The sequence below is a fragment of the Ciconia boyciana genome, chromosome 4 (genome assembly GCF_034638445.1).
Source record: "Ciconia boyciana chromosome 4, ASM3463844v1, whole genome shotgun sequence".
NCBI lineage: Eukaryota > Metazoa > Chordata > Aves > Ciconiiformes > Ciconiidae > Ciconia > Ciconia boyciana.
The window spans coordinates 26,955,608-26,971,125 of record NC_132937.1 but is presented as its reverse complement, the minus strand read 5'-3'; the positions used below and the strand labels follow the sequence as shown (position 1 = coordinate 26,971,125).

The 15,518-nt window shown below is 37.2% G+C and overlaps 1 protein-coding gene across 1 annotated transcript in view; it reads right to left on the bottom strand.

Moving 5' to 3' along the window:
* The window catches only part of MBD2 (methyl-CpG binding domain protein 2), a 44,267-nt gene that overhangs the window by 23,220 nt on the left and 5,529 nt on the right, over window positions 1-15,518 (bottom strand). Inside the window, exons 2-3 of the mRNA XM_072861036.1 lie at window positions 7,877-8,036; window positions 997-1,134 (exon numbers count right to left, since the gene is read on the bottom strand). Coding sequence (XP_072717137.1) covers window positions 997-1,134; window positions 7,877-8,036 — 298 coding nt within the window. The remainder of the gene's footprint in view (window positions 1-996; window positions 1,135-7,876; window positions 8,037-15,518) is intronic.

Genomic DNA, 15,518 nt, shown 5'->3' with positions numbered 1-15,518 from the left:
ACCAACAGTGAGGTTAGCTGAGGCCTTCAAATCTTGCTAAAAGACATCTCAACAAGATGATCCAATACGGCTCGATATTTCTTCTTTTTCTTTCTCACCTGAATTTAGAGGATGCAGAGTCTAAATTCCTTATGTTATTTCTTACAAGAACAGCATTCAAGATGTTTGAAAGTGCAATATTAGAGACAGCTTGAGTTTCAAAGGAAATGTTGTTAAAAGTCAGCGACATATGAGTGGACAAAAATTTGAACATGCCTCTGCATTTTCTTCTCATCCCTGCGCTCCTAAGATAGAATAAGGTGTTTCAATTTGATGATAGTAATGCTATGACTCAAAAAATACAAGTCAGACTTAAAAGCAATACCTCAACCCAATACACACTACATTATCTAGCCGATCATTCGTTCATTAACTAGATTTCCATTTCTTCTCAGCTCCTTCCTCCCCATAAAAAACAAAACCAAAAAAGCATTGTGTGACCAGGCGATCTGTCATTGATATAAAGAAAAGCAGCTAAAGGAGAACTTGGGTAAGATGAGTTTATGTTACTGTGGTTTGTATCTATAGTAGTATTATCGTGAAAAAAAGGGATCTAAAATACAATTTTTTATTGATTTTCCACAAAGTTCTTCCACATAAAAGAGAGATATTACTTCTTGATGATAACCATGTATTTTATAAACTTCTATTAAGAAGCTGCACATGACTTTTTTTTATATTTGATGTCCAATTGTGACAGTACAGCATATATCTGCATTTCAAGAGGAATACGGTAACCAAATATGAATGTAATTTTGGATTAAGAAAATTAATCTCCATATGAACTGACTGCTATTTCTGTATTTTTTTTTTAAATTGTATGCATTACACACATTTCTGTAAGTAACCTTCAAGAAAGGAATTCTCATCTGTAATTGAAGCACAGCTGAAACCAAGCACACTTCCAGCTTGTGTCAACTTTCTGAGCAGTAACAATGGAAGCAGACTAATTCTTACCTGCCGTGGCTGCTCCGTCACTCGCTGTGGATCAGATCTTACTTTGTTACTAGGATGATTGGTAACTTTGGTGACCGGTTGTTTGAAAATTGATGCAGTTTGTCTGATTGGTAAAGTTGTATTTAAGTCTGGTTTTCCCTGTTAAAAAAAAGAAAAAAAGTGAATTAACAAAAATGATACAGAAAAATGACACAAATTAACGGTGGATTCACCCTCTTCTACTGATGTGCAAAAGGAGGAGTCTTTTTTTGGAGTAAAGATTTCCCTTAAATGCTGTACTGAACTAACCTTTGCGGTCATCCATTTTAAAGAAAAAAAAAAAAAAGTAACACTTAACTGGTTCCACACATTTTCACCTTCTTGGGAAGACTCAAACTGCTTGAAAGTCCATCTTTTCTTTTGTTAAAAGATATATGTTAATTGTGCAAGTGACTTACATTCTGAAAAGAGACAGCTTCACCATCAGATGTCAAAATGAAATCTCAAAAGCTTCACGAAAATATGTTTGTAGCCAACAGTTTATAGAGTTCCAAGTCTTAAAGAAGAGCAACTTCCTACATAACTTTGGTCACAAATTTCCTAAGCAATTCCTACATCAAACAATTCTTCATTAAGTGCAGTAATTTATTCTGGAATGAAATTAAAACTGTATCAACTTTAACAAAGTCTTTTGGCAAAGCTAGTTTTTATCAGGTCTGATAAAACATCTGAACTGATGATTCCCAGGCATCAGATATAACTTTACCAATAATATCTTGTCACACATCAAACCCTTAGGCCCTTGGAGATACTAGTGCCTGAACCCCTCTCCGTAGCAACAACCCCAGAAGTATTTGGGGTGGGGGAACGGAATTCTCCCATAACCACCCAGATTGATGAAGAAAGAAAAAGATATATCCTCACCTGCACACCATTCCAGCTTTTCTAAATCTGTCTCTCTATCCAAAAGCAGACTGCCAGTTTGAAGTGCTGTGCCAACAGAACAGCACCTTACAGCCTTTTGTTTGTAATCCCATTTCCTCCAAGTCCTGAAGACATACTTTCCATCTTTTCTGCTCTTGCATTTTGTCAGGTATTTTTCTTAACAACTGAAATAATTCCCTTTTTTTTCCCCAAGGATACAAAGGTGTGACTGAGAAGACATGTGACTATATCCACACAAGACAGACACTGAAAATAATTATACCATGATACCTATTTTCCCAATGAACATGTTTCAAAAAGCATGTTCACTATTTTGCAGGACAGTGCTAAGCACTTCAACGCATTAATAGCCATATCTAGTTTCTGACAAAGAAAAATGGTTAAGCTTTTGCTTTTTAAAAGTTTACTTCTACTCATTCAAAAGGAAGAAAAATAAGTTATCATATAATATTTCAGATGTCAGAAGTTTTGTAATTGGCTGTGAGATCATGTCTCGAAAGTTACACAACAAACATCAATATTAGACTCCATCCAAGGATCATGTTAAAAGAGTTTTTCATTAGGATTTACTTAGATTGCCAATTTTGTGACAAAAAGCAATCTCTTGGGCTTAGAAATGGGAACTAAATCTCAGTCTTCAAATCCTCCATATTTAGATTATACAGTTTGGACTACATGACTTCATGAAAGAGACTATGTTAAGAACCAGAGAGTACGTGCTTGTTTAAAAATCGTTCAGTCCTAAGATGAACACTCTGGAATTCCAGATTATGAAAGTCAGAATACTGACTATAGATATTCTGTAACTATCTGTATAAAAATGAAAATAAAAATATGGTGAGAGGCTTAGGCTTATTAAGCAATACGCCTTCTCTTCACTGCATCTGTCTCAGATTAAATTCTTATTTTAAAAGTACATATCCCTCTTTTAGAGCTTTGCTAGAGCAATCTGACAAGGTAGTTCCTCCATCATCACAATGTCCTGTATTTTAGCATACCTCTGTTATTGCAAGGTGGATGGCTGATGAGAAAGGGAGTGTGAAGTCATTCTTCCTATACACGTACAGTGCATAATCTATAAACTAGCAATAAAGAGAATATCATCTCTGCACTCCACAGAAAGTAACTTTCATTATGAAGACCGTTCTACAGGCAAGCCACTTAATCCCAAAATACATCCTTACACACTAGAATGGTTATTATATTGGCTGCTCCTATCCAACTATTTGATTCATCTGTTGGGTGGGAGGAGAGGCAAGGGAGGAGCCTCTTTCAGCCTCTCCAGGATGACACGGCGCTGTGAGATCCTTCCTGGTAGGAAAAAAGAGGAATTCCTCCATGTAATTCTAAGGAATGTAATTGATAGGAAGGAGCAATGAGTAACACTTCATATTTATCTAGGCATCTCAACATAACCTAAATGAAGGGGTAGTTTTAAAATTTCAGGCCTCAATTTTTCATGCAGATGGCAAAGAAGGTGATTTATCAAGAGTACTATGCATATTCTTAGCTATTCAACAGTATGACTCAATTCATACATTCATTTATAAGTTAGCGCTGTAGCATTTTGGGAATCCTTGCTTAATTCTAATTTGCTCACCCTCTCATAAGAGCCAAAACAGTTTTCCAGACCAACAGAAGAAATCTGCTAGAATATACAAGTGAATTCTGAAAGACTTCTAGAAATCGGTTCTTTTCAATGGATGCGATTCTGATCACCCGTCTCTATTCGTACCACTCCTTTAAAGATACCTTGTTATTTTATAGGTGCCCTTTCTTCATCATCTCCAGGTAGCAGTTAACTCATTAAAATATAATAAGGCTAAACCCACAAATTCCAATGGAAGTTTTCCTCAGAAATTCAGGCATCTATCATTTCTGGTTTATAAACTTACAGCCAGAAACTAACCGGTTTCCACGTCTTGCAATATCACTGCTTTCAAATGGGAAAAGCAGCACATCTTCAGCTCCACCCCTAACACACTGTTGATTCTTGTCTAACTGGGACCAGGGTTTCCATGGCCAGAGCAAACAGCAACAGAGCACGAGTACTTCTGCCTGATTACACTTAATAGTTTTAACCAACCAGAGAAATTACCATTCAATTAGCACGAAAGCCATAAGACCTTTTTATACAAAGCAAGAGTGAGAATCTAAGCTTATAAATAAATCTAGGCATCAGTCTTCTCCTAATGTTTCACCCAGGTAGTCCCAGTCCATTAGAAAAACACTTTCAGATACCTTCGTCATTGCTTTTAGCATGTGCTTTCCATGGTGGATACTGGTTATGGGCTCTGTTTTTTTTTCCCCACTGGTGACGACAATAGTAAGTCTAATGTTAGACCTTTCCATATATAATATATATTTTCATAGATAATTAAAGCATCTCTGATGAGCACAGACTCACCAACCAGAGCTAGACAGCAATCGCATGTACTTAAATTTGCACAAAGTATTTTGACAATGAACTTTCCTCACACCACATTGATTCATCTGTTCATCTGAACTTCATTCACACCAGAACCTTGACAGATCTTGCCTATCCTACAAGCTTCGCATTCCCTGATCTTGTGACATCAAGTTCAAAGTAGTATTTGAAGCTTTGAAGTCCATGCCCCCAGGGCATTCTGTGCAGTAGCATCAGTATTAGTGGTAAAATAGCTATTAAAACGTGCAAACCCAATAATATTACAGAGCCATCTGCCATATGGGGGATAAACCTGGTTTAGCAAACATTTCTAGAACAAAGGTCTTTGTTTCAAGTTCATGAAAAATATTTACAGGTTCCTTTTGGCTGGTAATGTGACTTAAAGAGAAGTGAAAAAATAAATCCATTAAACTTAGAAAAATAAAAAGGGAGATTTCTTCAGGCAGTGTGCAAAATGAAAAAAAATTCAGCTACATCAATGATATGGCCCCCAGAATTAAAGTGAAACCCTGATGAGTTATAAACCATGCAGGAAATCCAGGTTCAAGGGCTAGATGTCCCATATACTTTCTATCAAGGCTTCATACTAGAAAATGGTCATTAGGTAAAACTGTTTAAACTAAGAACAGATCAATTCCTAAGTACTGGAATTATAATCTTACTACTTTCCTACTTTATTTCCTTTCTAACCATAGTCACATCTGAGCTTGCTGATCTCATCCTAAATAAACAGTCTCTCATTTGTGGCACTGAGTTTTGAACAACAGAACTAAACTCTTTAGTACAGAAACTTGTTAAGCTCACCCACCTCCAGCACCTGCAGATCTTCAGACGTAGAGGGAAAAAAAATTATCACACATTAACAGGAAGCGACTGATATTCAGAGAAACTCTTTTTCACAACAAATCATAAGCCAGCCATACATAAGATTTATTCATGACAAAGGAAAAGCTTCCAGTACATCCTAACAGAAATAAGTAACAAAGATCCCTACAACCAACACCTCTCCTGAAGAACAGAAAGCTCTTTTCAACTTTCCAGATAAAAGACACTATCTACACATTTCAAATGGTCAGACATTTGGTCAGATTACTTCACTTCCGATGGCAATTAAGCTCACAATATTCAGTTTTAGGCACACCCACAAAACTTCAGCCTTCAGAAACACAGACATACTGTGGGCTTTCACATTGCTTGACTACTATCACAAAAAAATCTCTTCCTACTCTGGGAACTACAGCAATGTATCCACTAGCAGAAATATCAATGTTCCCTGCTCATTTTTACCCATTAGGAGTATTTTATGCTCCAACAACAGTTTCTAAAAGAATTTCAGTCTGCTACCTTTCCAAAGACATGTATTTCCAGAAGCAACCACGTGCCCCAGACATAAAAACGTTTTAAAAACTCAGCAATGTATTTACAGGCCTTTCAAATCCTTTAACCGATGAAGTCACTTATAGCCAGACAGCATGTTTAACCAGTAGTCTCTATTAAGTTTTCTTTTCAATAGAAAGAATTGATAAGCCTATTTTTATAAGCACAGCAGTATGCTGTATCTACTGGGTTCATATTTGATTGTATTCCTTATTTCATTGTCTCTTCAAAAACACTTCAAATAAATAAAGTAACTCAATTTGCAAGTGAAATGTAAAAATGAAAACAATGGCAAGATTAGTACAGGTTGAAGCAAAACTCCTCCTGCGGCTCTACCGTAAAGAAACCTATCAAATATATGCCTTTATTGCCAATACTGAAAGGTCACACAACGCTAAGATTGGAGATAACTGCTTTGCTAGAAGAGTATTTCCATGTCATTTACACTGTTGTACATTAACATCACAAAATGAAGAGCATTCGTTAGCATATACTACCCCTCGGTTCCATTTTAAGCCAGGTGGCATTAGTATGTCAGTCTTGACATTGAGCTCTAGTCTGCTAGTGATGAGCATCTCAAAAGTTAAAGTACAGCAAGACAGCGTTTCCATCCACCAGCTGCATAAATCTAACTGCCTAGACATGTCTGAGAAAGAAGACTCAAGTAGATTTTGGTACTCCTTCTTGAAACATAAGGGGAGCCAAGGAATTTAGAAACAGTTGTGGTAAATTGTTTGTACAAAAACAAACAACCCATAAAATACGAGCAAGTTTCTACACAAACTTGTCTGTGAGTCTGTCTTTTACGGCCCCCCAGCAGCACAGCTGTAAGGCGGACTAGAAGACGACCACAACCAATCTGTTTCAGTGTCTGTGGAAGAAAACATAAACTTCAGGAATAAGTTGAGATCTCATTTTTAACTATCACAGGAATACTGCAGTGATTCTTGAAAGCTCATGAGTTACAGATTCAGTCACAAATGTTATCTACCTAAAAAAAAAGGCATTTTCTTCTAATCTTGTATTTAACAGAGCTACTGTGAGCAACAGTCGAGTAATCTACGATCATAGGAATACAAAGCGAGCACAGACTCATCTAGATTTTATATACCAAATCTTGTCATTTCGGCTCATGCAAAAAGCCTAGCCAAAACCTTTCCTTGGACTACCCCCAAATGTTATATTATTTGAAAGCCTCATGTCTGTGGGAAGAAAATATTAAATAATTTGAACACATGCTTTAAATAAAAAAGAAATCAGCATGAAATGTGTGGTTCACGCATTACAAACGGCAGATGACAAAAAACATCAGTGCACAAGACATAGCTATAACTTGTTTTCATACACTACTGTAAGTTATGAAATCCTGAAGAATAAAGCACTTTAAAAGGAAAATATTGCAGATTGTTACGGAAAGCCTTTCAAACTGTTGTATGAGGTTTCTAACGTTTGTCCAGGAACATATTATCTGAGAGTCAGCTAAATTTACTTGTCATGTCCCTATGTGCTACATCAGTTACTTCACTTCTGTATGCTTCAGCCTTTTATTTTTAATCTACTATACACATTTTCTTCAGTATTCACTGTTGTTCAAAAAGAAATAGACAATAAGAGAACAATCAGATCAATTAAGAAAGGCCCAATCTTAAACAGAAAAACACCTGGCCTTGTTAAGCTACATAGCTGTACACAGACATCCAGATTTGTACAGATAAATACATTTGCCTCAGAAAACAAGCTTCCTGGCACGTATTGCACACATTAAAAATGTGAACTATTTCATCTCAGAACAGGAAGATGAACATAACAATTTGAAGCCTTGCACAGGAGAATCTCTTGGTGTCAACAGTCCTAACTCTTCCCATTTAGAAGAATATCATTCAGGTAGATGACTAGCACTGAGGTTCTTAGTCCCAAGCCAACTCCTGAATTACTCAAACTTTTGATTCATACTTAACCTCACCTTGATATTTTCTTGGTAGTAGCAGAGTATTCCTTCTATTTATAAATTTAAGTCTCTACCACTACTAAAAATTAAACATACAAGTACATCTTAGAAGCGGACTGCTTTAAGCAGAAAATAAATTGCTAAATGAACTACAGGAAAGGAAATTCTTAGGATATCCTTAAACACAGTATTTACTAACAAACCTTATTTTGATTGAGAGAATCATTCCTTAGTCTCTGTTTGTTCTTCTGCAATTTACTGGGCATCATCTTTCCCGTTCTGAAGTCAAAACTGCTGAGATCAACAGTGTTTCCCAGGTATCTTGCCAACTGAGGCTTGCTTCTGAACTTCTTACCACTTGGACTAAAAAGAAGAAAACACTTTAGTATGTTTTGTTGTACAAGAGGATACAACCTTGACTTCTTATAACAGGTTTTATACCTTGTTAGATATCTAAAAAGTTTCCATTATCTTTATTCCATGTGGTGTGTTCATCGACGTGTGGATTAGTGATGGTATACGTGCCCAACCTCTGCATATCCGCTCCCATCCTTCGCGCAGGATTTCATTTATGTGTCAGGTTGTTGGACGCTAGGATACGCTACACCTTGGGAAGCTGGGTTCAGTAAATAAACCAAACTCCAGTATAAGAAGTATAAATGTCAGACTGTGGCCAAGTGCGGGCCACAGATGTGGCCATCTGTGTAAGACTACACTAAGTATAAATGTCAGACTGTGGCCAACAAATGTAAAGACCATATGCAAGGTTTAAACTGATTGCTAGCTAAGGCCAACCTAGACTCAACAGCAACCCTTGTCAGCTATCAAACAGCAAGGCGTTAAACAGATGCGCAGAACTAGGATTTGAGGTGACATGACATCTCTTAGCTATTCAGTCACTGAGACTGGTGAGCAAAGCCAGGTAAGAAACTAAGCAACAAGCAAGCAAGCAGCAAGCAAGACGATGCAGAATATGAAACAGGTCCAAAGCTGCAACTGTGTATATATATCCCACCATAACAAATTAAATCAGTTAAGGGAAGTTATTTAAATCATCTGCCTTTGGAATTATGGAATTATTATTACCCCAAAGTCCCAGCTGATGTTTTTGAGTAAAATCAGCAAATGTCCCATTTCCAGTTATCCTAAGGAAGTGGTATGTCTACCAGTCTCTACATCACAGAATTTTCTATCCCCTCATCTCTACTTTTTTCTCAAGCATCCCAAACACAGTCACACGCATTGTGCATACCGTCTGCACTAAATAAACATTTAATCCATGCGTATTTTCACCGACCTCACTGGGGATTCCTGTAGACCTACTAACTAGTCTGCATGCCCTGTGTGCAAGTCGTTGGTAATAAGCACCTTACTGACAAGAAGCTGTATGGTTCGTTTCACTGTAAGGGACAACGGTGCTGCCCCCAGACTTAAAAGCTCAGCAGAAAATCAAGTATCAAGAACTGCTATGTAAAACTCGGACTGCAACACCAGTTTGTGATAGCCTCTCGGTATAGACAGCCGTGAAAATGGTTAAATACCCATCATGGGAAGCCAACAGTCCCTTGGTCTAATGCAAATTTCTATCCAATGAAACAAGCCAAGTGTCAAAATCTTCCCACTACTGAAACCCTTTGGGTTAACTGAGCTCAGAGAGTTTTTCACGCCACTTCCCTTCTGCAGAAAACTAATGAAGATTTTGGAAAAGTGAAGAAAACAAAAGTGTTGCTTTTTTTTTTTTTAAACTTAAAAACACCTTGAGGCAAGAACTTCCCCATGGAAGAATATGTATTGAATTCTGGGAAAAAATAGCTAATTAAGCCAAACATTTTTCAAAGCCATTTAAATGAATCCAGAAATATGGAAAGACATAATTAACAAGAGGTAAAGAGTGGGAGAAAAAGACTTAAAACAGATCACAATCTGAAGCTAACCTCCTCAAGGATGGGTGTGGGAGGGAAAAAAAAAACCCCACCACACATACGTACACACACACCCCACCACAAAACTCTTTTCTACTTCTCGTAAACCAAGAATTGAAGCTATGCTGTAAGCCAAACTAAACACAACACCAGTTTTATTTTAGATAGTGGAGATTAACACCCTGGCTTGTTAACAGTAGGAAAAAATTCTGCACTGAGGGTCAGAGACAGAGCAAGTCTTTTGTGGGGCAAGTAAGTTTGCTGTTAAAATAATCTGACCCATTGCCTTTCATTTCTATTCAGGCACCTATAAGAAAAGTTCAGGATAAAATCTTGTCAAGAATTGCTGGCTGCCTAGCAAAATGTCCCTGTTTCCTAACAGACTGGAAGGGCTGAATTTACTGAATAAAGCCTCCTGTTACGAATTGCTTTCCCAGCTTTCCTAATGAACATAAAACACGGAATGAAAAGGAGAAAGCAATGACTGTAAGCAAACCCTGAAGCTGGTGTTAATATTCTCTGCTCCAGACACTTTTTTTAAAATTAAAATCTGTATACACTCGGTCATTTTAGCCCATAGCTAAGAAACTACTAAAAGGATATAGAAATTTGACATCCTACAACTTCTTCTAGTATATCCTCATTTTGGTACCAAAGGTGAAACATGCTATCTTTCACTTTTCTCATATTCTATTGTTCTGTAAGAAGCTAACAGACTGTGTCATCAAGACAGCACTCTTTTTACTAGCTTTCCTCTTCAGGTTCCTTGGAGAGAAATGCTTCACGTACACCTCGAAGGAATCCAAAATTCCAGCAGAGAGCACTTATCAGCCTAGCTTCACTAGAAATTCTTCCTGTAGAACTCTGAAAACAGATTTCACAAATAAAAGCAAACCTTATAAATGCATCCGACATTCTTAAATTCTATTATTTACACACCCAACATTTTGGGGGTCTTGTTTGTTTGTTTGTTTTGTTCAGTAATCCAAAAGCAAATCCAAGCATATGATCCAATATTCCGTATTAGCATCTGCATGGATCATCAGTAGGGCTGGTATTAAAGGCTATTCCAATCCACAGCACAAAATCTACCATTTAAGTTAACAGTGAAATTCTTAGCAGGGACAGACTGAAATCCATTAGCAAAATATCTAGTTTCACCTTAATTTCAGTGTTAAGAAGGACTGCATTTTTGTGCCGAGATTAAAAAAATTAAAAAATATACAAATTAAAAAAATAATCCAAGACAAAAAAGAAGCAACTGAAAATAGACATTTGTTTACTAAAAAGTGTTCGACATTCTGTCCCGTAGCTTTTGCTTCCATGTTTTCCCACATTGGTGTGAAGGAGGATAGACTTGCTCCATCTGTCCTTGACCTGACATGACACGAGCAAACAAAAAAAGGCAGGCAGAGAGGAATCTGTCCGCCTTAGCTTCAGTTGCCACTTCAGTCAAGTACTTATTCTGGACATTTTTACATTTCCCTTACTCCACCATTCATTCTCATCATCCTGTCCCTTTTTCCAGATATCACTGCCTCCAGTCAGCACGCAGTGACCACAGCACCTCCCTGCCTCCGCAGAAGTAGGTCACTCCTTTACAACCCGCTACATCCATATTGTTGTCAATGCATCTTTGCCTTCCAAGTGGTGAATCAACCATCTGTCCTCTCTAACAAAAAGCAGAAATTCTTTTTCTTAGTCCTTAAGGGCATAGTCTTCTATTCCTTATTATTTTCATCCTAAATCTTCAAAGTCATCTAATTTCTCCTGATTATTTTCTGATCCTCACTTGTTCTGATGATGTCCCAGGTATGAAACTTGCTCAGGATGCATAGCACACAGACATTAATAACAGACTGGTGCCAAGAATATCATCCATGCAACTCCATTAGTAGCTTAGGACAACGAAGAAGCCCTTGCTTTATCATAACCTATTACTGTCTCCTCTTCACCCCATACCTTAACCATTTTACAAAACCTGTAGTATTTTCCATCCTCCAGCTTCAATGAAATCTAACGACACACAGTTGAAAGTGCAGTTCACTGAAGGCCAACAGACGGAGTAGCATTTCTTCCGCTTACTTCAGAACATTATTTTGGCACAGACTCTACAATCTAATGAATTCTACTATGAAACTACATTTCATTCGATTCCATTTTCCCTACCCTTAATCGTCCCTCATTGCAGAGTTTCAACAAGTTCATATGATGTCAAAGTACTGGAGAAAGTATACGCTCTGTAAGCCTTCTGGTTCAACCTCAGTAGCTGGCAAACAAAATACTCACTGGCCTTGCATTCATTTTCAAGGCTGCAATTTTTTCTAATGCTATCCAGACTCGTCATTTCATATGTCAGGCCTTCCCCCTGTTCTAAGAGGGAAATGAATACACCAGCTGGAAGGATCTGAATAAATGCAAAACTTTATTTCCACCCCACCCATATTAGTTTTCACATATATTCATTTTTTCACTACTGGTCCTGTAGTTGTTTCCATTTTCTACTCTGAAAGTGTAGGCTGTCAAACCACTAAAGTAATGCCTTAATTTCTGAATCATTCATTCCCAGATTATCTTCAATCTCTAGCCTGCTCCTGCTGCAAAGCTCTCTTACCTGCAGAGAAAGCTCCATAAGGTAAAAGTCAAATAAAAGGCCTGTTTGCAGGGGCTTTATTTGAACATCTATTAAATAATTAGCATGCACTAATGGAAAAGAGTGAGGTTATAGAACCTATTTAAACCAGTATGTCTACATAAAAGCCTGGTACTTACACATCTTGGTCGAAACCAAGAAACAGCATGTTCTTCTTTTTTTTTTTTTTTTTTTTTTTTCCCCTAAAGGTGTTAAAACTAAGTTTAAGTTCAAACTTAGTTTTGAGTAGAAAAGAAAGGCAGAAGGAGAGGTATTAAGCTTTCTTCTCGCTGAGAAGACACTCTGGATGATACTCTGGAGAGATCTTAGAAGTCAAACTGAAAGGGATGTTGAAGAAAGCTCAGACTTCGAAGTCCCACTTGCTGCTGAAGATTTTTCAAATGCATTGCTCTGAGTTCACATACTCTAAAATTTCAACTGCTACGAAAGTTAGAAGCATGGACCACTACATTATTTTAAGGAAATGTTACACAGATATGGAAGAAACCAGTAAAATTTGCCCTCATCCACGTGTTCTGCATGTTCATTAATTTTACACTGACTTCTTTCATGCACCAAGAAGCAAGTGAAAGCATGCTTTCAGGGTGCTGTGACATAGCGGAGCCTCTGGTCTGACTAAATTGCAGCGTGACCCAACATTGATCTTGCAGTTCTAAATTGTCTCAATGTGGGATTACACAGGAATATCTCCACATAGAATGTCAATAATAGATTGTTGTAAGACTGTTATTTTTATAAGCATTACAAAAAAAGTTACAAATATTTAGTCTTGCCTAAAGACAATTAACTTGCTATAGCTTTTTTAAAATTTGTTAACTTCAATTAAAAGTTTCTGGTGTTTTTTTCCAAATAGAAATATTATATTTAGAGATATATAGAGAGAGACTTAGTTCTATCGTAGTTGATATGCGTATCAGTACTTAAACTTTATCCTGTCAAATTGCACACTGTACAACGTTTTTCAATGTAACCAATTAACAAAAAACTCCACACCTCAAAAGAGGGCAATATCTAAAAACTATTCTTTCAATTACATTATCAAGGCTCAAATCACTTTATACAAGACTAAATTAAGAAGACAACCCTTCACCTCCAGCTATACACTTGTGCAAATTCACATACTACACAAATTGAAGTTCTTAGGGGGCTGAAGGTGATTATGTTATATAATGAGCTTGCGAGACACTTTATTAAAAAAGACACTTTTCAGATGCTTCCTGTGAAGTGGTAGAGCAAGCTAATTAACATCCAAGGAAGTTACCTTGAATTTTATCGTACAGCAAAACCTACTTGATACTAGCCTATCTGGCCTCCTCCTCAGTTCAAAATGCACAGCAAGTTTGCAGGCAAGATACTAGCGTGGCTTCTTAAAACAATAATCTTGTTGGCAGACATTCCTGGGTTTGGTTGCCTTCAAAAAAATTTTGGCAAACTTCCTTTTTTTTTTTTTTAATTTTGAGTTTTTGCTTCCTGGCCCTTCCCATCAAACAGATTTTTGAGGAAAATTTCAACCACAGCAAGCTAGATGCTCCAGCAGCAGATGATAACCAGGAAAACATGCTGTCTTCTCCAAGTTTAAAATGTCTGGCTTTTCAAAGCAGCTCTAGCTTCACAGTTTTGCAGCACTGGCTAAAATGATAAGAAACTGAAGAAAGAGAAGGTGTGATCTCATGGCTATTAAAACTGCAGTTTATTTCCCTAATTTACTATTTACACCCTCTACTACAGCACTGCAGGGTCAGTCTAAACAAATGAGTTGCAGAGTTCCTGTTTTCTCAGGACCCCATCTGGCAGGCTGTAGTCTGACCTAGAGCCACACACCAATGAAGAGGAAGAAAAATGCTAAAAGCTTTTGAAAAGGCAATTCAGATTAAAGACATCTTAATTTGGCTACCTGCCAGAGGTAGAGCAAGGCAAAGTATTTCTACCAATCTCTCCCCTCCATAGGTTGGGAAGAAAGCCCGAGAAAGTAAGGAGATTGAAAATATATCCGAGCGTTTCACAGTGTAATAATAGTAAATAAGACCACAGAAATCCCACAATAAAATTAGTTGTTTGATCTTATGTTCAAGGGAACCTAATATTGGACAGCTGCTGACTAAAGCCTCCTAGGTAGCTGACCTCTAAGGGAACATGACAGATTTGTTCACCGCGATATCAAAACTACTCTGCAATTGTTGGGAGATATCTTCCCTCAAAGATTTGTTTGCAAATACTCAAACACACACTCTAAGACATTCAAAGATTCAGTAAAGAAGTCACGACACGAATGGCATAACCTAATACATTTTCATGCCTTCAAAAGAGTTCAGCATTGGTATCTAATTTCACTTGCAACAAAAATGTATTTTTTACACAATAGTATGTATCATTTATACCACCACACTAAATCACCAACAGCAATTGGCACCAATAAACTGTAAAAGGTTAATTTCTAGATTGTTATTTAATCTCCTATTTATGGAAATATTTTGGATTCATTTATCAGAATCTATTTCTGTTTCCTAAACAACCTGATGAGCTCCTTTGCTGGGACAGAGGACTGATTCATTGTGCCCTCGTAAAATGAAGTCAGAGTTACCACTATGACTTTGCCATCATCATTATTATCATCCAGTACAGGGATGAATTCACCCTGTAAAGAAAATAAACTTAGTTTACATACTAAGACCCCATTAGGCAGCATGGTTCAACCAGCATTGCCGATGCTGCCCCAAACTTAAGCAGGGGAGATTGTTACCATGCATTTTCAGAGATCAGTGCAAGTGATTGAGCCATGGAAATACAAAATAACACCTGTTTCACTTAAACTTCTTTTTTACATCCTCCTTCCAACAGGCAAAACAAAAGGCAGCCAAAATATTCAAACTAAAACCTAAAGATGATCAGAGAAAGCCTACACAAGAAAACTTGGACTAACTTGTTTGTTATTATCATTGGCCTTGTGCTGGTTTTCATTTAAGTTTCGAAAAGCAGTGCAGTTATGAGCAGTGAAGGAGAAAAGATACAGACTTTCCGAAGAGATGAGAAGAACAAGGTGGCAACTGAAAATTCTCCTCAATGAAGGCCAGCCCCTGAAGCGGGTGCACTGCAGAAAAAAAGATATAATAGGAGCAGCACTAAGAAATTAAAAAGCAGCTAATGGCAGCAATTTTTTTCTTGCACAGAAGGTGAAATACATTCTCAAAATTTAGACCTCACTATTAGGGCTTGTTCTACGCTCTAATTACCTTTGGAAACAAAAACCCAATAAGCCTATGTATAACATAA